The sequence below is a fragment of the Haliaeetus albicilla genome, chromosome 10, assembly GCF_947461875.1.
Source record: "Haliaeetus albicilla chromosome 10, bHalAlb1.1, whole genome shotgun sequence".
In the NCBI taxonomy this organism is placed as follows: Eukaryota; Metazoa; Chordata; class Aves; order Accipitriformes; family Accipitridae; genus Haliaeetus; species Haliaeetus albicilla.
In genome coordinates this window covers 27315929-27337780 of record NC_091492.1, presented here as the reverse complement: position 1 = coordinate 27337780, position 21852 = coordinate 27315929, and the positions used below count along the sequence as shown (strand labels likewise).

General features: G+C 43.1%; 2 protein-coding genes and 1 non-coding gene across 5 annotated transcripts; all 3 read left to right on the top strand.

Annotated features, from left to right (window-relative positions):
- The first annotated feature begins 385 nt into the window (after nucleotides 1-385).
- KHDC4 (KH domain containing 4, pre-mRNA splicing factor) lies at nucleotides 386-14634 on the top strand. Of its 3 annotated transcripts, none has more exons than XR_011326600.1 (14): nucleotides 386-720; nucleotides 868-1105; nucleotides 3420-3548; nucleotides 3907-3986; nucleotides 4653-4705; nucleotides 5608-5771; nucleotides 6193-6404; nucleotides 6965-7025; nucleotides 7943-8000; nucleotides 8210-8463; nucleotides 8976-9131; nucleotides 10163-10247; nucleotides 12166-12257; nucleotides 13220-13378. XR_011326600.1 is itself a non-coding variant. In XM_069794445.1 (14 exons), the coding sequence occupies exons 1-14, from the start codon at nucleotides 629-631 to the stop codon at nucleotides 13417-13419; spliced, it is 1902 nt and encodes a 633-aa protein (XP_069650546.1). In that variant the 5' UTR covers nucleotides 387-628; the 3' UTR covers nucleotides 13420-14634. The 3 variants fall into 3 exon arrangements, 2 of the variants coding, with proteins under 2 accessions (XP_069650546.1, XP_069650547.1); XM_069794445.1 differs by having other exon boundaries at nucleotides 387-720; nucleotides 10135-10247; nucleotides 13220-14634; XM_069794446.1 differs by having other exon boundaries at nucleotides 684-801; nucleotides 10135-10247; nucleotides 13220-14634.
- On the top strand, nucleotides 5963-6091 carry LOC138687588 (small Cajal body-specific RNA 4). Its single transcript, XR_011326742.1, has one exon. It is a non-coding gene; the product is annotated as a small Cajal body-specific RNA 4 (non-coding RNA).
- A 173-nt stretch (nucleotides 14635-14807) lies between the features above and the next one.
- Nucleotides 14808-21334, top strand: RIT1 (Ras like without CAAX 1). The gene is made up of 6 exons (XM_069794460.1): nucleotides 14808-14946; nucleotides 15033-15160; nucleotides 15718-15774; nucleotides 16720-16793; nucleotides 17280-17471; nucleotides 18553-21334. The coding sequence occupies exons 2-6, from the start codon at nucleotides 15061-15063 to the stop codon at nucleotides 18781-18783; spliced, it is 654 nt and encodes a 217-aa protein (XP_069650561.1). The 5' UTR covers nucleotides 14808-14946; nucleotides 15033-15060; the 3' UTR covers nucleotides 18784-21334.
- The last annotated feature ends 518 nt before the right edge of the window (nucleotides 21335-21852 follow it).

Here is a 21852-nt window from a genome sequence, read left to right as displayed (position 1 = left end):
AGTTTCTGAGAGGTTTCCCTCCTGGGGGAGCCCTTGAAACACCCTCCCTTTCCCAGGGAAATGTTTCTGTCCATTTCTGTCCAGCTGGAGAAAGCATAGGTGAGAGTCCAGCTGCCGCTGGACTCGACGTCGCACGACCTGCCTCTGGGGCTTTAGCGCGCCAGGGAGCAGTGCGCATGCGCCAGGGGGCAGCGCGGAGTGCCTGGCGCGAAGGCGGCAGGGGGGCTGTGCGCATGCGCCAGCCGCCCTGCTGCCCGGCCGGCCCACTAGGGGCAGCAGTGCGCGTGCGTGAAGCCTGCAGGACTGGGAGCGCGCGTGCTCGACTGCAGCCGCCGTGTTCCGCGACGTCATCGCCGGCAGCCCCGCGGGGCGGGCGCTCTCCGGCCTGTCCCACCCTGCCCCGCCTTTGCCGCTGCGCTACGCGGTCGGTGGGCGGTTTCTCACGGTCAGCCACGGAGCGGGCCGCCCGCTACGAGAGCGGGGGCAGGTACCGCGCCCCGCCCCGCTCCCCCTCGCCTGCCCGGTGTCAGTTCCCGGCCCCTCCGCCGGAGCGGACGCCGCCCGCGGGCCGCGGCGTCTCCGTGGCAACGCCCGGAAGGGGCGTTTCGAGGCGGCCTCGAGGCCGGAAATGACGGTGCGGCTGGCGCGGAGGCGGCGGAGCCGGGCCGGAGCCATGTCAGCGGGTGGCGGAGGGCAGCGCGACGCTGGGGCCGCTGGCGGGTGAGGCTGGCCCGCGGGCGCGGCGGGTCGTCGGGCACCCCTGGAGAAGGGCCTCGGTGCGGCGGTTCCGAGGCGCGGCAGGTCCTGGAGCTCCCGCGGGGCAGCGGGCTCGGAGGCGGCCGGGACTGAGGCCTCTCTCTTTTCCAGGCGCCGCAGTAAGTGGGACCAGCCCGGCCCGGCCCCCGCTTTCCTTCTCCCCGGCACGGCGCCGCTGCCTGGGCGCCCGTTTCCCGGCGGCGGAGATGGTGGCTCCGCTGTGGCGGGCTCCGAGAGCTCCGCAGCCCCCTCGGGAGCGCTGGATGCGGCCGCGGCCGTGGCCGCGAAAATCAACGCGATGCTAATGGCCAAAGGGAAACTGAAGCCGGCGCCCAGCACGGCGGACAAGGTGGGTGCCCGGCGGGGCGGCAGGAGCCGCGCCGTGCCGTGCCGGTGGGACCGCCAGGCCCGGAGGTGGTGGGCGAGGGTGGGTATCGCGTCTGTTTTCTGGAGACCTGCGGCCTTTATTTGTCGGAATGGCTCTCGGTGAGACGGGAAACGATGGAGGTTTGCTTCGTGAAGTAGGATGTGACAAAAAACAATCGGAAAACCTTTCTTCAAATTTTATCAGCAACAGAAAACAGTGGCGTAGCTGCGAGGTCAGTCCCGCTGCTCTTCTGTAAGGCTTAACCAAAGAGATCTGTAGGAACGTGATAAGCTTTTTTCTGAAGTATTTTCTAGGTAGTGTCAGCTGACATAAAAACTGCTGTATAAAACCGCCGGTTTAAAATATGAGATGAAATTATTCTCATGCTTAAGCAAGTTATCAGTCGGAGCCATATGTGCAAGTGCTGACCAACCTGGTCAGCTCCCTGACGTAAGCCTTGGTCAGTCCTGAAGCGGTCAGGCAGCTGGACTAGATGATCGTTGTAGGTCCCTTCCAACTGAACTTTTAAATTCTAAAGCAAGTGTAACTTCAAGCATGTTTTCCCATTTCAGTAACAAGAACAGTCTTGCTTTCCTGTGTGTTGTTAGCCTATGCTAGAGCCAAGCTTCGAAGGCTGTTTCAGGTTGCCTTCCAAACTCGTTCAAATGCAAAGTTAACAAGAAGAGTATGTTTTCACGGCGGATTGTATCTTCTTTTTCACATGCATAGTATTGGTGGGACTGCCAGATACGTTCTAGGCATTTGCCTTGTGAGGCAGCATGAAAATGAGTCTTCGTTTTGTCATTGGATTTATTCACAGATAATAGAGGGAAGAGTGGCAAATGTACCCTGCCACGTGTTCACCGTATTTGGTTTTCTGTAGGTTCTGTATCCGAAATGATTGTTACAGCCGTTTTAATATGTGAGTGTTTCTTTGATCATTGCTATCGGCAGTCCTAGATGGTTTTAACACATTGTTTGCTGCGTGGTGGTGCCTGCGTCTTGATACTTACTGTCCACCTGAGGATGTGAAATTTTCAGCATTGAAGAATGTGTAGCTTGGTTTCAGGTAGCCTCTGCAGTCATACCAGATGGAAGTGAAGTCTGTCTGTTTACTGGCAGTTTGAAACACCTAAAAATCGGAAGACACTGATGTCTCATTCTTCCATCTATGTTTTTTCCATAAGCTTTGGTGGCATTCTGGCATCCTGTGACAAATTATATTGCTGTGGGAACCACTTAGCCAATTAATTTGCAAATGGGATTGGTTGTTTATTGCATTTCTTGCTTTTGTTAGGAAATGTTCAATGATGACATTTCCAGAGTAATTAACTCTGATGGCACCTCAGATTGTGAGTGAATGGAAACTGAGGAGCCTGCAGGTTAATGAATGTACTTTTTTTTTTAACATGTGGAAGGAAGGGAGAAACAGAATGCATGTACAATGCGTTAGACTTATGTCCCTCTATAGCTGCCTTCTGTCCCTCATGCAAGTGCTGTGCTTCATGTGATATTGATGAGACCGGATGTGTGCCTTTTGGATGTTACTGGAAGGTTCTTTTTTTACAGAGTCTTGGTTTATGCTTACGTCCCCAAAAGCATTTCAAAATTTTTAGGAGGATGTACTATCTAACTCTGTGTGCGTGGGAAAAGCTATCTAACTCTATGTGCGTGGGAAAAGCTATAAGGTCTTTGTTGTAACTACAAGTCTTCTGTCATATCTTCTGCATCTCTCTGTGGCTCCGTGGCTTTTTCTTTCTTAGACACTTAGATACTGACGCGAAATATTATGCCCTTTTTTTAAAAAAAACAAGGTGGGGGGAAGCGTGGTTGTAGTGTTGGATGAGTTTAGATCTTGAACAGAAATTCTAAATTCTGTTTCTGTGTAAGGGGAGTTGAGAGAAGCATGAATTGCATGTTTTATTAGTCTCGCAGATTTCTGTCAGAGGTGCTAATTCAAGTGTAAGATGCCTTGGTTTCCGTTTGAGCAACTTCACTGCTTAGTTCTGCACGTGTTTCTCCATTTATAGAACAGAAACAGTAATTACTTATTATATTAAAATGTGTTGAGGATAAAACTAGTGTTTTTACTTGGGCACGAGGTTGTGAAGAGGTAGATTATTAAGTAGTAGATGTAATGTGCTTTCTTCTAATGTTTGTAAAGCTTTTGGGTTCAACAGCTGAAAGGGGAGGATGAAAAGGATATTCACCTCTAGAGTACTAGGGTCAATTTGTTTGTTACATCATTTATCTCTGCTTTCCAACTGCTGGTCTTTTGCAACGGTTGTCTTTGAAGCTGCAGGCTCTGGGGAAAGGTCCGGCTACAAGTAAAAGCAAAGATGACCTCGTGGTGGCAGAGGTGGAAATCAACGATGTCCCCCTCACATGCAGAAACCTGCTGACGAGAGGACAGACTCAGGATGAGGTATGTTCAGGATCTACGTCTGACTTGTTAGGCTTGGCAACACGTTTGTACCTGTTTGTAAGGTTAAAAGAGCTTGCAATAAACCATATTCAGTGGTGGTTTCCTCTTTTTACAAAACTTGTTGTGTTTTCTAAGACACTTTATTTCGTAGTTTATTGGTTTGTTCGATAAAATGTCATATGATGAGGTAAGGTAGCATAGTTAGTATCCTCCAGCGGGCACCGTTCGTTCTCTTCCCACTTAATTAACGGCTTCTGGTCTTTTTGTACAACAACATAGCCTAAACCACTTTGGGTGTTTTGTGTGCGCTTTGTTTATTATTGGTAAACTTGTCACTGGGTTTTTTAAATTGTTTTAGATAAGTCGGCTGAGTGGAGCAGCTGTCTCTACTCGAGGGAGATTCATGACTGCAGAAGAGAAAGCAAAAGTGGGACCCGGGTTTGTATTTTCCTTTTTTGGGGGCTTATGCTTTTTTTCTCATTGGGTGGCTACGTGGTGGGGGCTTTGTTTTTTGCTGGGTTTTTTTGTTTGTTTGTTGTTTTGTGAGCAGCGTCACCTTTGGGTGCCAGAGCGAATTGCCTGTTGAGTGTTTCGAGTATGTTTACTGTTATGATAGTCTGACTGCATAGCTGCTTTCCCACCTGCTTGATACTGATAGGGTGAAATTAAAAAACAACCAGACAAACCACAAACGTGACAGATCAGACTGTGCTGGACTTCTTCAAATTAACGCTATACTGGATCCCTTGTGCATTTTGCTGAGAATCTAACCGGAAAGTTGCCCAAAGAGAGCTAATATTTCATAGTCTCGGGGCTTTTAGTTAGTTAACCTTTCATGTGGACAAGCAAATTAACGTTTTCAGTGGTATAACTTTAATAAGTCGTTGTGTAAATACCTCCTGAATCTCTTCAGTTTTCAGTGCAGAGCTTTGCTTACTGAGCACCGTGATATTCAATGAACATGTATTTACTTCCTTATGTGAAGAGTGTTTCAAATCTTTATGGAAGACTTCATGTGTCTAGATGACTGTAATATAATTAGATTGAATCCATTATTGTATGTTCTCTGTGGGTTTAATGGTATGTTTGACATTTCCTTTCCAGGGAGCGTCCTTTGTATCTTCACGTCCAGGGTCAGACACGGGAATTGGTTGACAGTAAGTGCACAAAGCGTTCTTCTTTTCCTGTCATTGTTTGTGATAAAGGGGTTTTACTAAGGGGCTTTGTTGTGACCAGTATGGATTGGTACTATAAATATCTTGGAGTCGATAACAGACCCCATTTAAACGTTGATGTTAAGATCTCTGGCTCAAAACTACCTAAGGTGCTCTGTACTGCATTAGTCATTAAAATAAAGCTTTTGATAGACAACAAGGAAGGTGGGGGGAGTGAGTAGGGTTCCTAGGCAGGTGTAGCTCTTCTGTGTGAATTTATTTGCTGATAACATGCTGAGATCCCATTACAGTAGGTCGTGACAGGGAGACCTTCCCTTTACTATACAAGTATGAACGTTTTTTGTGAGATAGCTACATTTCCATTAGAAGCACAAAGAACTCCGGTCTTGCCTATGCCTGCCAGAAAAAAAGGAAAACTATAAACTGTTCAGGTGTTCATTTGTTCTGCGTATCAGTTCACGGGCTTGCCCTTGGTTGTCTCTTGAAACCTGAAGCTGCCCACTTTTATCTACCTTGATTTCCACAGCCGGTAAACATTTTTTACATGTTAGTTTGCTCATTCATGCAGATGTAAATTCTGCACAGGGTTAATGTAAATGTTTCTAGCATTTGCTAAAATATGTGGGCTAAAACCGCCCACCTGCCTATATTAGCCTAAGCTTTATCAGGGTGGGAGTGGAGAAGGAACCCTGATGCTTGTTGCCATCCTTTGTGATGCAATCCTAGAATGCTAATATTGGGCCCTGCTGTCAGATGCAACCTTTTTGCCTGTAGATCTGCTGTTGCAGAATATGGGAAAGTAACCCCAGTCATTTCATGATTTGGTTAATCTGGGCAGTAGACAAGGGCCGAAATATAAATGAATTTCATATTCTGTCAACTAGGAGCTGTTAACCGAATTAAAGAGATAATTACTAATGGAGTAGTGAAAGCAGCCACCGGTTCTAGTCCGACGTTCAATGGAGCTACAGTTACTGTCTATCACCAGCCAGCCCCCATTACTCAGTTGTCTCCAGCAGTTGGCCAGAAACCTCCATTCCAGTCAGGGGTGAGTTATTCATTTATGTGGATTTCACTGAAGTATCACTGATTACAAGATTTACCTATTACAAAGTATACATGTATTTATTGAAAAAAACCACAAAGAAAAAAACAAACCACAAAAACCTGAAAACAGACACCCCACCCCCCACCCCCCCAAAAAAACCCCCAACAAACCCCACCTTTTGTGTTGTGAAAACTGGAGGACTAATCACACTGAGTCTAAAGAGTGAGACTCAGATGACAGTAGCCTCCTAAAAGAAAAGGGATGGAGAGAGCAGTCCTAGTTACAGTAAAGCAAAGGGCTGACTGTGCTATCCGACACTTAACTTTTCTGACTGTCACAGAAATAAGATTTCTGGCCTCCAGTGAAATGAACATCCTAATTCTTGGAGTGAAATAGTAAGCTTTTACTGTTACTTTTACAGATGCATTATGTTCAGGACAAGTTGTTTGTTGGTCTGGAACATGCTGTACCTACATTTAATGTGAAGGAGAAAGTGGAAGGGCCTGGTTGCTCCTACTTGCAGCACATTCAAATTGAAACGGGTGCTAAAGTCTTTCTTCGTGGGAAAGGCTCAGGTTGCATAGAACCGGCATCAGGCAGAGAAGCTTTTGAACCCATGTATATCTACATCAGGTATGGGGGGGGGGGTTAAAAAATAAATAAATACCAGTGACTGGCCATGAATGTAACTTAATGTTTAATCCATGTGGGGAATTCTTAATTACGACTGCCTTAATGCAAATGAAATAGTTTTTGAACTTGACTTTTATTTTAATAGTGATCTCTCTAAAGTGATAAAGATATCAACCATATGGTGATATGATATAAAGTGATACTTGACCATAAGGTATTGCTTTTATTTGGAACACAGTAAAGCTGTGGTTTTTTTGCACTTGGGTTGTGATGTTGAGCTTTAAGGGAAGAATACAAAATGCATTGACCAGTCAATTAATTTTTCTGTGCTTGTTTCTTGCAGTATTTAGACTAACCTGAATTTTCATGTAGAAAATAAATATTCATCACTTTTGTTCACAATTGTGCTGAATAGCTGCAGAGCTGCTAGAGTCTTGTTGAGGTGACTGATCACTCATTAAAGGGATAAGATCTGACAGCACGTTGCTGATGAAAGAAGTAGTTCCCAAATTTGGCGGAAATGTTTGTGCTTATGAGGTGTTCTTTTTATATGTTTTCAGTCACCCAAAGCCAGAAGGTTTGGCAGCTGCTAAAAAGCTGTGTGAGAATCTATTGCAAACTGTGAGTAGCTCTTACAAATATGAGATTTCAGAGTCTGTCGTAGCTTTAGTGTGTGCCTGGCTAATGATTTTTTTTTTTACGCTCTCAGCAAAACTGTTCATGTGTTCCAACTTGCTAGTAGGTTTTTCCTTCTAAGTACAGCTGTCTAATTTTTGTACAGTGAACAAACACTTCTCAGGGTGGAGCTGTAGTAGTGGAATTGGGGGGAAAAAAATGCAAATGCTTCCTGAGTAGAAGTAGGGGTGGGGGCAGGACATTGACTGTATGCAAACGTAAAGGAATGCTGCTTTTTTTCCGATTGCTGTAGCTTCCCTTGCCTTAGCTTTAAATGTTGTCGAGACTCACGCTGTCTGCTTTATCTTTCCTGAAGTGATTGTTGTACCCCCAAAAATTTTAGAAAATCTCAGGTGTACACATAGAAAATTTATTTCTGAGCTTTTTTTACATGAACGCTAATGGAGTAAAATCCTGTGAGACAGTCCTTCTGTTAGTATTCATAATTGACTATGGGCTACAAAGTGTGTTTTGAAAAATACATGAAAGCTTTTAGATTCTTTGAGTATTTTCTACTGTCTCTACTGAAGTATTTAGTTTGCCACTCTATTTCCTGTGAAAGATTAGCCTGTATTTTACACAAATCTGTTACAGACCAGCAGGATTGGTGGGGTTTTGTTTTCAGTTTTGGTCGGTGGGGTTTTGTTTTCAGTTTTGGTCGGTGGGGTTTTGTTTTCAGTTTTGGTCGGTGGGGTTTTGTTTTCAGTTTTGGTGTTTGGATTATTGCTGTCTTTGTGCATAATATGTTGTGTAATCAAAGTCCCCTTATGGCTTTATGGTTGCATGGTAAGATGCCTTTTGCCAGCAAAAGGTTAACATAGTAAATAGGTATTTATTGTCTAATTTTTTAAAATTCTTTGTAGGTTCATGCCGAATACTCCCGATTTGTAAATCAGATAACCACTGCAGTACCCTTAGCAGGTAAATGTTAGCAGTAATGAAGTCTTTGTAGTTGCATTCTGCAGAGCTGTACTTACAGTTAGTTTTGTGGAATTTATTTACCTGTGGAAGTCTTTAAGTCCTTCAATTGAAAAGGAGTCCAGCTGCTTTTACATTTGGTAATTAAATTTGATATTTTTGTGACTCTAACTGAATTGAAGATGACCCTTTTTTCCCCTTTCTCTTGCCAGGCTTTGCGCAGCCTGCCACTATAAATAGTGTCCCTTCACAGCCATCGTATTACCCTTCCAATGGGTATCAGTCTGGTTATCCTGTTGTTCCCCCTCCTCAACAACCAGTTCAGCCACCTTATGGTGTACCAGGCATAGTACCACCTGCAGTGCCATTGGCACCTGGAGTCTTAACAACACTACCTACAGGAGTTCCACCTGTGCCAACACAGTATCCAATATCTCAAGTACAGTCTCCAGCCAGCACTGGCCAGGTACTGCCACATATTATTTGCGCTATAGTTGTCAACTTATTAAGCAGTTTCTTTGCTAACAATAAAATACTTAAAGTAGTTCCAGAGGGAGAATTCTTCTTTAGGGCATTTTTTTTTTTGTTATTGCTTTGCTGATGCTTCTGTCTAAGCACCTAAATTGTTGGTATGGCTGCTTCGTACTGCGTTTTTCATATCATAGCCACCTGTTCATATAAAGGATATTTGCAGGGGGCGGTCGCTCGTTTATGAAATGCGTCATCGCACGCTGTGATGCAGTTATGTAGGTACAATGAGTTTGAGTTACAGATAGTGATTAGTTTGAGGTGGGAGCATTCTATAAATTAAATACTTGTTTTATCTTTAAGTTGTGAATTTCCTTTTAGCTTCTCTGAGGCTCTGCAAAGAGAAACTAGTGTGTTCTGCTCCTATGTATGAACCAATACATTGAATTAATACTTTATATGCATATTATCAAATTTTCTTGTGTTCTGTTTTCAACTTCTGCATGCCAGAGTCCACTGAGCGGTCCTTTTCTTCCTGCTGCCCCAGTAAAAACAACCATGCCGACTGGTACACAGCCACAAGTCCAACCCCATCCCCAAGGTCAAAAGAGACGCTTCACTGAGGAACTACCGGATGAGAGAGAGTCAGGACTGCTGGGATATCAGGTGGAATAAAATCAGCAATTTTACTTCATTCACCAAAATGGAACTTGGCTAGAGAGAGATTGTTATTAGCACAGTTTGTTTGGCAACAGTCATGCAAGACCTTTGGCAGATGGCAGCAATTGTTACAAAACATTGAGACCACCCTTTTGTTTCTTTGAGTGGACGCACTGTTCCTAAACTGTGACTTACTTGATTCATTGGCAGCTTGCTTTCCATACCCTCAACCTTTCGTGAAGAAAAGCAGTGCGTTCAGGTCAAAGAGATGACAATAGCATGTTACTGGTTAGTTTAAAGGGAGATTATCTGGGGGTTTGTTTGGGTTTTATGGGTCTTTTGGGTGGGCTTGTTTGAGGGGTGGGAGGGAAATGTGGTAATAACTTCCAGATTATCCCATTTACCTTTCTTGCAGGTTGCACTTGAGAGGATTTCAAGAAGCCTAGTTTTAAGAGATTGATTTTTTTTTTAATAGCAAATGTTTAAACAGTTGACTTTAATAAAAATAATTTTGATTTCTTCAGACTTGTATGTGAGAAAAGGGAGTTTCTGCACATGCTTCTCTGATAATACACCCCTGTTCACAGGCAGAAACCCTAAATATAAGCTTTGCCTAGAGACAATAAGGAACTTGCCTATATGGTAGACCTAATATGAGTATCTCGAGCAGACTTTATTGTGCCATGAGGTCTAAACAGTATTCACAATTAGCTCATTGAGGAAGCAATAAGTTGATCTGTGAATTAAGGAGCTATCTTTACTGTCTTGAACTACTGAAAAGGTGGAGTAGGTGGTGAGGTGTCTTCCATATTGGTGCTCAGGTGTGTTTCTTACTACACTACCCTCAGTATTTTTAGGAGAAAGCATTTTTAACAATGGCGATTAGTGGTTTCTTCTGCTAGTTGGCTATATGCTCTGAAAAGTTGGGTGTCCTGTCATTATCATTAAGGAGCTATAGCTTATGTTGTAGTTGTAGATTTGCTAATGCCGTGTGTTTTTCTGCTCATAGCATGGACCCATTCATATGACTAATTTAGGTACAGGCTTCTCCAGTCAGAGTGAAATCGATGGAGCCGGATCGAAGCCAGCAAGTTCCTCAGGAAAGGAGAGAGAGAGGGACAGGTGAGTGATGAAAGAATTATGTCAGGTCTTTTCCAGTTCTGATGGAAAGCTTATTTCCAGAGATGATTTGTGTTTCGTGTTCTCTTCTGTGACTTGTGTTGCTTGTTTTGTTGTGGGTGGGGTTTTTTGTGGTGGGTTGTTTTTGTTTGCTTCTTTTTGTATGGGTTTTTTTGTTGTTGTTTAAGGAGAAGGGATGCAAGGATTACCTTTTCATGCTACAACATGAAAATAGCTTAATTTCCACTCCTCCCTAAGTCTGTATGCTCTTACTTTGTCTAGGTCGGGTATTTTGCTAACTTCTTGGTACAACAGAATATTCTTGTGAAATAGGTTAGCACTTACACTTTAAACGATTCCAATTTTAAAACAAATCTGAAAAAGTCGTAAACGTGAAATTTTGTAGCCTGAAGTTTCAGGGAAAGATTTACTTGATAGTCTCTTTTGTTTTCTGGTCATTATGAAACACATCAAGGGTATTGGTAAATTTTTCTATGTTCTCCATCTTGTATGTAGTCCTAAATTCAGCATAGCTATTTGAAGTCATCAGGCATCACTACTCTTCCTTATGCACTCTAGCGCATTGAGCCACAAAACTGTCAGGCTTGCACTTTATTTCATAGTAACATAGCATGGTTTGTGTTGGAAGGGACCTTTAAAGATCATCTAGTCCACCCTCTCTGCTGTGGGGAGGGACATCTTCTAGTAGATCAGGTTGCCCAAAGCCCTGTCCCCCTGTCCAACCTGGCCTTGAACACTTCCACGGATGGGGCATCCCCAACTTCTCTGGAAACCCAGTTTCTCATCACCATTCAGAAAAGGATATCTTCCTTATATCTAATCTAAATCTTCCCTCTTTTAGTTTAAAACCATTACCCCCTGTCCTGTCAGTACAGGCCTTGGTAAAAAGTCTCTCTCCATCTTTCTTACAAGCCTTGTAATAAGGTCTCCCTGGAGCCTTCTCTTGTCCAGGCTGAGCAACCCCAGCTCTCTCAGCCTTTCTTGATGGGAGAGGTGTTCCAGGCCTCGGATCATTTTTGTGGCCCTCCTCTGGACCCACTCTAACGGGTCCATGTCTCGTCTGGGGACCCCAGAGCTGGATGCAGTGTGGGATCTCGAGAGCAGAGTAGAGGGAGAGAATCACCTCTCTCAACCTGCTGCCCATGCTTCTTTTTATGCAGCACAGGACTTGATTGGCTTTCTGGGCTACAAGCACATGTTGTCGGCTTGTGTCCAGTTTTTCATCCACCAGTATCCCCAAGTTCTCCACAGGGCTGCTCTCAATCCTTTAATCCTCCAGCCTGTGTTGATAGTGGGGGTTGCTCTGACCTAGGTGCAGGGCCTTGCACTTCGCCTTTTTGAACTTCATGAGGTTTGCATGGGCCCATGCCTCAAGCCTGTCAAGGTCCCACTGGATGGCATCCCTTCCCTCTAATGTATAGACTGCACCACTCGGCTTTGTCATCTGCAACCTTGCTGAGGGTGCACTCGATCCCGCTGTGTCATTAATGAACACGTTAAATAGTATTGGTCCCAGTACAGACCCTTGAGGGACACTACTTGTTACTGGTTTCCACTTGGACATTGAGCTGCTGACTGTAACTCTTCGGATACAGCCATCCAGCAAATTCCTTACCCATCTAGTAGTCCATCCATCAGATCCATTTCTCTCAGATTTAGATGTAAGAATGTTGGGGGGACCATATTGAAGGCCTTACAGAAGTCCAGGTAGGTGACATCAGTTGGTCTTCCCTTGTCCACTCATGCAGTTACTCCGTCATAGAAGGCCACTAGATAAGTCGGGCAATTAAAAGTTAAACTCCTCAGGTCAAGGACTGAGTTATGAATTTGTTTGCTATTACCTTTATCTCTTTGCTTGTTTTAAAAAAGAAAAAATAAGGGCTTGCATTGGTTTAAATAGGCAGTTGATGCCTCCGCCAGCTTTTCCTGTCACTGGGATGAAATCAGAATCTGAAGAAAGAAATGGTGCGGGGTCTTTACCAGGCAACCATGGTGAGTGCAATGAATAAAATACACTTGTGAGTAAATTTTCCTTTCCCAAATGAGTTTGCGCTCGTCTTAACATTTGTTTAAATCGGTGATTTTTTTTTTTGGCTGGTCTTTGGCTGTTTAAGTGAAAAGCAGGTCATACTGCACTGCTCTAAAATCACTTGTGTTTGCTGTGATTATACACACATGATGCTTCTCTTAAAACTTTAATATCTGTATGAATGAGGAGAGTGTAATTAAGTGAAAGACTAAAGACAGCTATTTTTGACCCATCAGTCAGCTGAGGCACAGAATGTCATAGGATTGTTTTGTAACACAGATATCATGTGGCTTTACATTGTGAACAGCTATCTCTAGAGGCACTAAGGAGTATCGGTGGGAGTTATGGTTCAGGTGTGTATTTACAGACATGAGTTATGTCTGCAAACAACAGAAGTCCTGTCAGATTTCATCCTTTCATAAGGTTGTCATACATCAAGTATTTGCACCTTGGTAAAACATGTAATCATTTTAACTCTCCTGGTAGTTTAGTGCCTTTCAGATCTGCAGGTACATCATGTTAGCCTGTTTAACCTTAGGTTTTCTGCAGTATTGGTCCCAGAGATTGCTCTTCCGTTAGCTTTCTTTTGAACAAAATTTCTACTTTTCTTTACATATTTATCTCTTTAACGGTGAAATTGCCATCACTTAGACACATTTGCTAACTCTACCTTTTTTGTGTGTTTCTTTCTTCTTTCTCTGTTCTCTTACATGGTTCTGATGGATCACATGTGCTGTTGGTGGTGCTGTTTCGTGTGGCCTTCGACCTTGGATGACCATTGGCCTTGTGACCTCAAAATGGTGTCCAACTAACAATTTACAATTAACGTCTTTTTTTATTAACTCGTTTTGGGGCATTTTATCTCTTTTTATTTTTATTCTTCCTTCTTGGGGGATGGGGGGATTGTTTTGTTTTCCCCTTCTAGATCATCAAGCTAAGAAGATGAAAACTGCAGAAAAGGGCTTTGGATTAGTGGCATATGCTGGAGATTCATCGGATGAAGAGGAGGAACATGGTGGCCATAAAAACGCAAGTACTTTTTCACAGGGATGGAGTTTGGGATACCAGTACCCTTCCTCACAACAGCGAGCTAAACAACAGATGCCATTTTGGATGGCACCGTAAAAGCTGCAGAAGAGTTTTCATTCATCCTTTTTTTCCCTCTAGCAATAATGCATGTATATTACAGAATGAACTTTGCAAATACGCATTGTTTTTACTTTTGCAGAAGCTAAAGGTTCAGTGTTCCCCCTTGAAAGGGCTCTATTATTTTTAAAATCCCTATTTCTGCAGTGAATTTGTCAATTAAAAAAAAGTATTTGAAATAGTGTTCTGACAGGGCTAGTCCCTTACGGGGAAGTACTGTAAAGGGAAACCAGGGAAGCCTGTCAGTCTGCGTTTCCCATTTTTCCAGGATAACTTAAAGATGGAAAGAGTCAGTCTACACCTGGTGTTTGTATTTTATTAAGTGTTCCTGCTGTCAGCCTGTGTTTGCAGTCCCATTGAGCTAATGGTGACCCTGGCTTCAATGTTCGGACTTTCAACAAAGGAAAGGAATATACAGTAGTTCTGAAAAGCTTGAGGATCACATTTCCTAAAACTCTTAATTTGTTTTTACTTCAAGCATTTCCTGTAACTCAGCACTGTTTTTTCTTTAAAATGTGGTTTTACTAACCCCACAACTTCTCGTTCTAGCCAGATGTCGGGGAGGGGGGATGCTCAGTTTTTTGGATGGGTTCATCTTGCCGCTAATCCCCAGGTGGACTTGGTGCTGTAGCACTGGTACTTAATCTTCTCCAGTCACTTCTGGATTCATTCCCATGCAGCAGTTCGGATGGAACTCCTTGTGAGGTTTGACCCCCCCCCCCCCCCATCTCTTAACTCATTCACTTACTTGATTCTACCCCTTCTGTTTCACGGCGGTTTAACAAAGAAAAGGCAGGCAGCAACCGGGTCCACGCAGCGCCAGTGACCCGAGCACAGGTAACCGGGTCCATGCAGCGCCAGCGACCTGAGCACAGGTGTTGCTCTTGCCTCGAAGCGTGGAAGCGGAACCTGGGCATAAGTTGTTGGATTGTTTACGGATGTGACCTGCAACATGGGCTTTCTTGGCGGGGCAGGCTGTGGCAGAAAGAACTCTTTTGTATGGAGAAGTGATGCGTGGGACTGTGCTGAGGTGCTGGTCAGCTTTTGAAACGGGAGAGCGTTTTAATGGTGGGGATGTATGTTGCTGCTGCACACTGGAAGACCTTGCTGGCTCACTTGTACAAACATTGTCTTTCCTATGTGTTGTAAATAATTAGAACCGTACTTTCATTATAAATAAATGTATAAATATTCTGCTGCTTGCTGCTTTTTGGGGGTGAGGCTTGACTCCAGCGCGGCCGCAGCCTGTGGAAGGGAAGGTGGGTTTTCGGGGTGCGGGTCCTCCAGAACCCGCCAGCGGGCGCTGCAGGCGCACGCGCCGGCTGGAGACCCCGCGGAGCGGCGGGCGGTGCTGGCCCCGCCCCCTCCGCGCAGCGCGGGCCGGGCGGGGGCGTGGCCGGGCGCTCGCGGGCGGTGGAGGAGCCGCCGCCATTTTGGTGTCGCCGCCTGGGCTCGGCGGGGGAACGGAGCGGCAGCCGGTCGGATGTGGCGCGCAGGAGCCTGACGGTGAGGAGGAGGAGGAGGAATGGGGTGGCGGCGGGGCAGGGCCGGGCGACGGGCTGCCAGCGCTCACGCTCTTTCCTCCTCTTCAGCGGCGGCGGCTTCTTCGGCGCCGAGGAGATGGATTCTGGAGCCCGCCCGGGCGGCGGCGGCGGCGCTCCGGGGCAGTCCCGCGAGTACAAGCTAGTGATGCTGGGCGCCGGTGGTGTCGGCAAGAGCGGTGCGTACAGCTCCTCCAAGCGTGGCCGATCCGCCGCCGGAGGGGGATCCGCGGGGGGCGGCCGGTGCGGGGCGGCCCTGGAGACCCTCTGTCCTGCCGCGGGCGGAGCCGCCGCTTTCCCCTCACTGCGCGGAGCGGGCCGGGGGACTCCGCGGGTAGCGCTGGTAGCAGGAGCGCCTGAGGGCTCGGCTCGGTAGCTGCGAGGTGACAAGTTTCTTGAACAAAACAGTCTGGTTTTGGGCGCTGTTCCGCCCCCCCCCCCCCCCCGGGCTGTCTTGGGAGCGCAGTGTGTCATCGTCTTCCGCGTTTTGGCTGGGTCCAGCTTTGTTTCTGAAACTCGTAACGGAGGGCTTTGTTGAAGACGAGGGTGTAGTTCTCTGTTTCTGAGTTATTTAGCCTATTTCACCTGCCGTGTTTCTGTCAAATATTGCACCGAGTATGGTTTCGTGTTTTAGCTGCTAGTGAAATAATGTGCTCAAGCATTTTGTGAGCTGAATACTGGAGCAGCAGATGTTCACCGAGACTTGTGCAACTGTGTCTCTGATTTTTGTTTCCAGCCATGACCATGCAGTTCATCAGTCACCGGTTTCCAGAGGATCACGATCCCACAATTGGTAAGAAAAATCTCTCTTTAATCTTTGCTGTTTACTCCCCCTCTTAGCAGGTTAAGCTGTTGTGGAGTCCATTGCTTTAAAGCACTTAACTGAAAGAAAGCTATCAATTTGACTGTAAATTGAGGACCCAAGTCCCTTAGATTACTCATTTGAAGGTATTAAAAGTTTTGAGACTGCTGTGAGGACTGGGATACATATCCTGAGTTTTAGATCTTTAATGGCTTTCCTGTCACACATATTCAGGCCTATATGCGCTATCAGTATTTGTATGTTGGCAGACAAGGATGAAAAACAGCTGATAAGTGAATATTAGTTGTCTATTAAGAAAATATTTCTAGTCTCCATGCTTTAGATCAGCTCTCTGCTATTAATTTGTCAGGCTAAATTGTTCTCTGTGTTTTAGAAATTGGGAGGGATGAAAGTGCTTAACAACTTACTATATTGCTGCATAACTTTTGCAGCATCTGTAAGAGAAAACCAACAGTTACACTGTCAAAGGAAAAGTGGGAAAAACAGCTGGCTTCTTGTTGATAAGCGGACTGTTGTAGTGTGGGAGTGTTGACTTAGAGGGACAGAATATTTATTGTCTTACTTTTAAGTAAGCAGTTGATGGTGGTCAGTTCTTCTCTTGAATCACGGGTATTTTCTGGCTTTGAGAAAAATGTAATGCTCTTACTCTGTGCTTTTCACCGAGGTGTCCAAAATGAATTTATAGAATGCAGTCACATGTCTGTCAGATATAGCATGTACAATAGCATGATTTTAGCAAACAGTTGGGAGGATGCTAAATCAGACCAGAACAATTAAAAATGTAATTTGTTGTTAAATGAAGATCAGAGTAATGCAGTATAGTACTAGTGTAATGTTCTCTTTGTGAATTGGTGACTAACAAGTATTGTCATTGTATTGCGATCTTGTTCTTTCTGATGGGCCATGAATTCACAGAGGATGCTTATAAAATACGAATACGCATTGATGATGAACCTGCCAATCTGGATATTTTGGACACAGCAGGACAGGTATGTGAGTAATAATAAGTTAATTGGGAAGATGTTAAGAAGTCTGTAATGGTCAGGTGTGGAGACAGAAATCCTGTAAAAGTATGCATGTCTTTTCTTCCAAATTGTTTTTTGAGCTCTCTTACTTCTAAGCATCACGTTGCTTATAGCATCTGTATCATACTATCTATATTTAGTCAGCTTACGTGGTACTCTGGTTTCATGCACTGCTTTCTCTGTTGCAGCTTGTTGTTCATGATGAACAAGCAATACGTATTGGCTGATAAATGACAGGTTGCTATGATTTCTGTAGCGAGGGAAACTTGGTGTTAATCCCAAACTTATGTAATATCTTGTCCTATATGTAAGAGGATGAGAAGATAGATGACCAGCTTGTTTGCAGAGTTCCTATGCAGCTGGTTTTGGAATGCGTATTGTGTTTCCCATTCTGAGGAAATTAGAAAGTCATTGTATTTGTGCAATTGAAATGTAATTGTTTGTTTCTAGGCAGAGTTTACGGCCATGAGAGACCAGTACATGAGGGCTGGTGAGGGATTTATCATCTGTTATTCAATCACAGACCGGCGCAGTTTCCATGAAGTGCGTGAGTTCAAACAGCTCATCTATCGTGTTCGACGTACTGATGACACTCCTGTGGTCCTGGTGGGAAATAAATCTGATCTGACACAGCTACGGCAGGTAAATGGCACAAAAGAAGGCCACTATTACAAGCTGTTTCTGTTGTAAAATGCAGTAATACAAGAGGTTATACTTCTTAATTTTTTTGCATGTTTACTATATAATAAGTTGAACAGGAGACAAGTACTTGTTTAACCTGGAATGTGTTGAATAACCAAATGTGTATAGCAATTACAAAAGTAAAGTCTTCAAGTTGATGCTTTGGGTTGAAACTGCTCTTGGGCTTTGCTTTTTTTTTTTTTTTTTTTTTTAATTCCTGAAAGTAGATACTGTTAATAGAGATTTAGCATTCTTTAAACCACTTGCAGATACTAGTACAAATTGCAGATGTAAGTGTGCTTAGAATGGATGCGTAATAATGGAGAACTTGGATAAGAATGGGCAGAAAGGAAAATTGCTTAAGAAAACAGTAACTACCATCTGTGGGAAAACTGAAGCAGAGCTTTGCTCAAAGGAAATGTACTTTGGAAAACAAGTTCCAGAGGTGCTGTTTGTATACCTGGAATTAGATGAATTTTCAATGTGTGTTGTAGCAGGAAAATTATGGCAGCTGTGGTAAAACACCCATGCTAAGAGATGTAAAGTATAGGATGAGGACTGGGTGTTGCTTTTTTTATGGCCTCAGCAAGACTGGTTTTCGTATTTTGGGCATGGTGTGGTTTTTGGTTGGGGTTTGGGGGGGGTTTGCTTGGTTCTGGGAAGTAGTTTGGCAAACATATTAGATACTGACCAGGAGAAGGAAATACCTTTAGTTTACCAAACTGACAAATGCTTGTGTTAGGGCTGAGGACTGCTCATGTGAGGCATAGTTGTAGATTAAGCTCCAAGAAAAGAATATTTTTTTAAAGGACTTTGTTGTTTCATGAATGTCCAGAGAGTCTCTTGCAGGTGATTGCATTGCTAGGGACGTGATGAGTGAAAGAGAAACAGGTTTGTGGAGAAAGATTTAGAGATCAGTGGAAATGAGCTGTTCTGGAGTGGGAGGGTGCATGCACACTTAAAGAGCAGCAGAACAAGAAATGGTAAAGAAATAAGTGTTCTGGTCTTGGCTTTCTTGACAAGTGTGAACTTTTCTTTTCAGGTCTCCAAAGAAGAAGGCTCTGCTTTAGCAAGAGAATTCAACTGCCCTTTCTTTGAAACTTCAGCTGCATACCGTTATTATATTGATGATGTATTTCATGCTCTTGTGCGAGAAATCCGCAGGAAAGAAAAAGAGGCAGTAATGGCAATGGAAAAAAAAACAAAACCTAAAAGCAGCATGTGGAGAAGACTGAAGTCACCGTTTAGAAGGAAGAAGAATTCAGTCACTTGAACAGAGAGAATTCCTCTGCAAAATAAAACAAAACCTGTGAACAGCCATTTGTAACCAAAGTGGTGTAGTGACAACATTTTGATGGCGTGTTTTAAACCTGATGGGACTTTTATGAGGGAATGCATAACTTTTACCAATTATTTTTGTTTAGAATGATATTCCCTTAATTTTGGATATTTAACTTAAGACACAGTAACAGCTGTACTTTTGTTTGCTGTCATTTTTTTTACTGGATCCAGCAAGTGTTGCTTTTATGTCATTGGTTACAAATGCTGATAGGTTTATGTCCCTGCACTTTTGAATGTTTGTCTTCGGTTGCTGCATACTGGAAGCTGAATTGTGTAAAATATTGCTGAAGTTCTATCCAACCTAACTTAATTAATTTTTTTTCCTGGTTCTTTGCACAAGAAAATTTTGCTGCTCTCCGGAACAGTAACCCGCATCACGAGAGGCGGCTTGTTGAGGTCGTGCTGAAAAGTAGTTTACAAAGTGTATGTCATAACTAGCAGCCTTGGCTGCATGTAGATGTCATTGAACGGATCTGTGCTAGAGTTCTTGTGTTCTCATTGAATAGCTTTTTTTCCAGCAAAAGTAACGTGGAATACTTGTACAGGTTTATCTAAATTATCAGTTAATCAGCAGTGTTGTAGGTGGGATTCTAAACAAGCCAGAAAAAGCAAATTATGGTTCCTGTGGCAACTATAACTTGGCAACAGTGCATGAATATGTAGCATTTTACTACTGTATATAGCATTTACTGTGTTGCCATAGCATGTGTAATGTAATGATGCTGTAGAAACCACAGGTTTGAATTTTCTGACTTGTTTGTTAAAAATCATAGCTGTAATGGTGTGCTGGCTTATTTATTTACATTCAGTTTTATGTTCTTGTCTTAAAGGAGCCAGTATCTTCATTAAGTAGAAGTCTCTAATGTAGTTTTTTCTAATTTTTCTGTGATAACTACTTTGTAGAGAAACTGACTGATACTGCGGTATCTGGGCCCAGAATTAATATCCCTAATACTGGTAAGATTTCTCCAGTACAGAATTGCCAGTGCAGTGGAAGGAAGCAGTTAGCTGGGCACAATGACAGTCCTGACAGATGGTCACATCCCTGACCTTATATATGCAGGCAGTCCAGGCAGTGCAGGTACCAGTTTTATTATGCTCAGTAAAGAATGATTTGGTTAAGAAAGTGCTTCTGAGGCAGATCCTCCATACGTAGAGATATTCTCTGCATTCAAGCTGATTTACATATACATCGGTTATATAATTTAAATCCAGCAGAGACACAGATGTCTGGTGTTCCTCTTGATTTTGTTTTTTAATAATAGAACAAATTGTAGTTACATAGCTCAGACATGGTTAAAACAAGTTTCTCGGAGAACTAAGTGCCAGAGAATTAAATGCTTAGAATCTTTCAGTTTAAGAGTGAAAGAGCTTAGTAGACTAAATGTAGTATAGCTTCTATTATTCTTTGATCATCTGTGTCAGTAACTATGTTAATCTTCCTGATGAAAAAATCAGATCTGTAAGGTCAGTCCTTAATGTGCTGCATGTGCTAGTGCAGTCAAAACTGAAAATTTGCATGTATAAAGATTAGTACAAGAAGTGAGGATAGCAAATATATAAACTTCTTTTTTTTTTTTTTTCTTGCTAAGCTCCTTATTGCTTAAAATATGACTGGAAATTTTGTCCCTGTTGGTTTTAAGAGTATTTTCTTTGTGTAAGATTTAAAAAAAATGTATAATGAGAAATTTGGAGGGGGGGGGTTACATTTTTTATTTTGCTTGTGGCTGAGCTAAACATTTAAATTTGTTCCTGTTTCTCATTTCCTTCTAGTGCTCCAGTGTTATGCTGCACTGGTAATAATCACACGTATGTTGTTCAAAAAAGGCTGAGAATAATTCAGATTGTTTAGAATTTAAGACCTCTTTTACGTTAACTGTGAGCAGTTGTGTGCATCTTTTCAGTAGTTACTGGTTTAGGACTGAAAGCCCTCTGAATATTCATTGTTGGGTTAAATGCTGTCTATAACTCAGATAAAAATCCTAGGAAAACTATCTAGCAGAAAATTTGAGGAGGAGGGGGTAACAGGTAAGAAGTTGCTCTAAAAGCAGTTGCTGATTCTGTCATCATAGAAGTTACTTCAGCCTTCTGAAAATGCTGAACAGGGGCCTGATGGTGATTTACAAGTTTTCCCCATGCTTTTCCTTGATACAGTAAATTAACATAAAATATTAGTCAGCTTCCTACATGCAAAGTTTTCAGATAATAGGTAAAGGTAACCTGTCAGCAGTACTGAAAGCTGTATGGGAGTATTTTCACCTTTAAATAACTGATGTCTGTGCCTTACGTGATTCCTTCAATGCAATTTAAGTGTTTACTAATGCCTTTTGTGAGCCTGTTGCTTATAGAAATGTTACATCAGAACAGCAGCAAGCACTTTTTTTTACACAGTGTTATTCAAAAAGAGTTTTATTTTTGTCATGTATAAATTTGTACACAGAACTATTGTTTTATTTGACACAATATATGATTTTTAATACAAACATTTGCATTTGATGTTTTAATCTGTGGTGTCTAGCATAATGTGTAGAAGGCTGTTCAGCCAGAGAGTGCTTGTAAATTATTTTGGAAAATGCTTATCTTGCTTGAAAAAAATGGAGCTGGTAGGTTACATTTAAGTGGTGCAAAGGCTAAAAATTCTGTGATGCGAGTCTGCTGCTAAATTGTTTAAATATGATCTGGACGTTTTGCAGCTGTATTACTTCATCTTTGTATGCTCTGTGTAAGGCGTGTTGACTTTCTGAGTCTTAGTTATGAGTGGGGCGATAGCAGCTGCATGAGGTAAGTGTCTAAATCTTTGCCCAGATACTTGAGTATTGGCACCAGCCAAAGTATTCCCTCTGCATTTGCCACTATCTCTGTTTCTCCGGGCATTGCTTGTTTGCATTTTATTATTTTGTACTAGTAGAAAGCAGCTGGGTGTAGTTTTTTCTTCCCTTAAGTTATTTATATTGTAGCCAAATTTGCAATATAACTCTCGCTTTATGACTAACGAAAGGCT

Coding starts and splice junctions, on each gene's coding strand:
- KHDC4 (XM_069794445.1), top strand. CDS start 629: ATGACGGTGCGGCTGGCGCGGAGGCGGCGGAGCCGGGCCGGAGCCATG. Junction 1,106..3,419: donor CGCCCAGCACGGCGGACAAG/GTGGGTGCCCGG, acceptor TTGTCTTTGAAG/CTGCAGGCTCTGGGGAAAGG. Junction 8,001..8,209: donor CACTGCAGTACCCTTAGCAG/GTAAATGTTAGC, acceptor TTCTCTTGCCAG/GCTTTGCGCAGCCTGCCACT.
- RIT1 (XM_069794460.1), top strand. CDS start 15,061: ATGGATTCTGGAGCCCGCCCGGGCGGCGGCGGCGGCGCTCCGGGGCAG. Junction 15,161..15,717: donor CGGTGGTGTCGGCAAGAGCG/GTGCGTACAGCT, acceptor TTTTGTTTCCAG/CCATGACCATGCAGTTCATC. Junction 17,472..18,552: donor ATCTGACACAGCTACGGCAG/GTAAATGGCACA, acceptor TTTTCTTTTCAG/GTCTCCAAAGAAGAAGGCTC.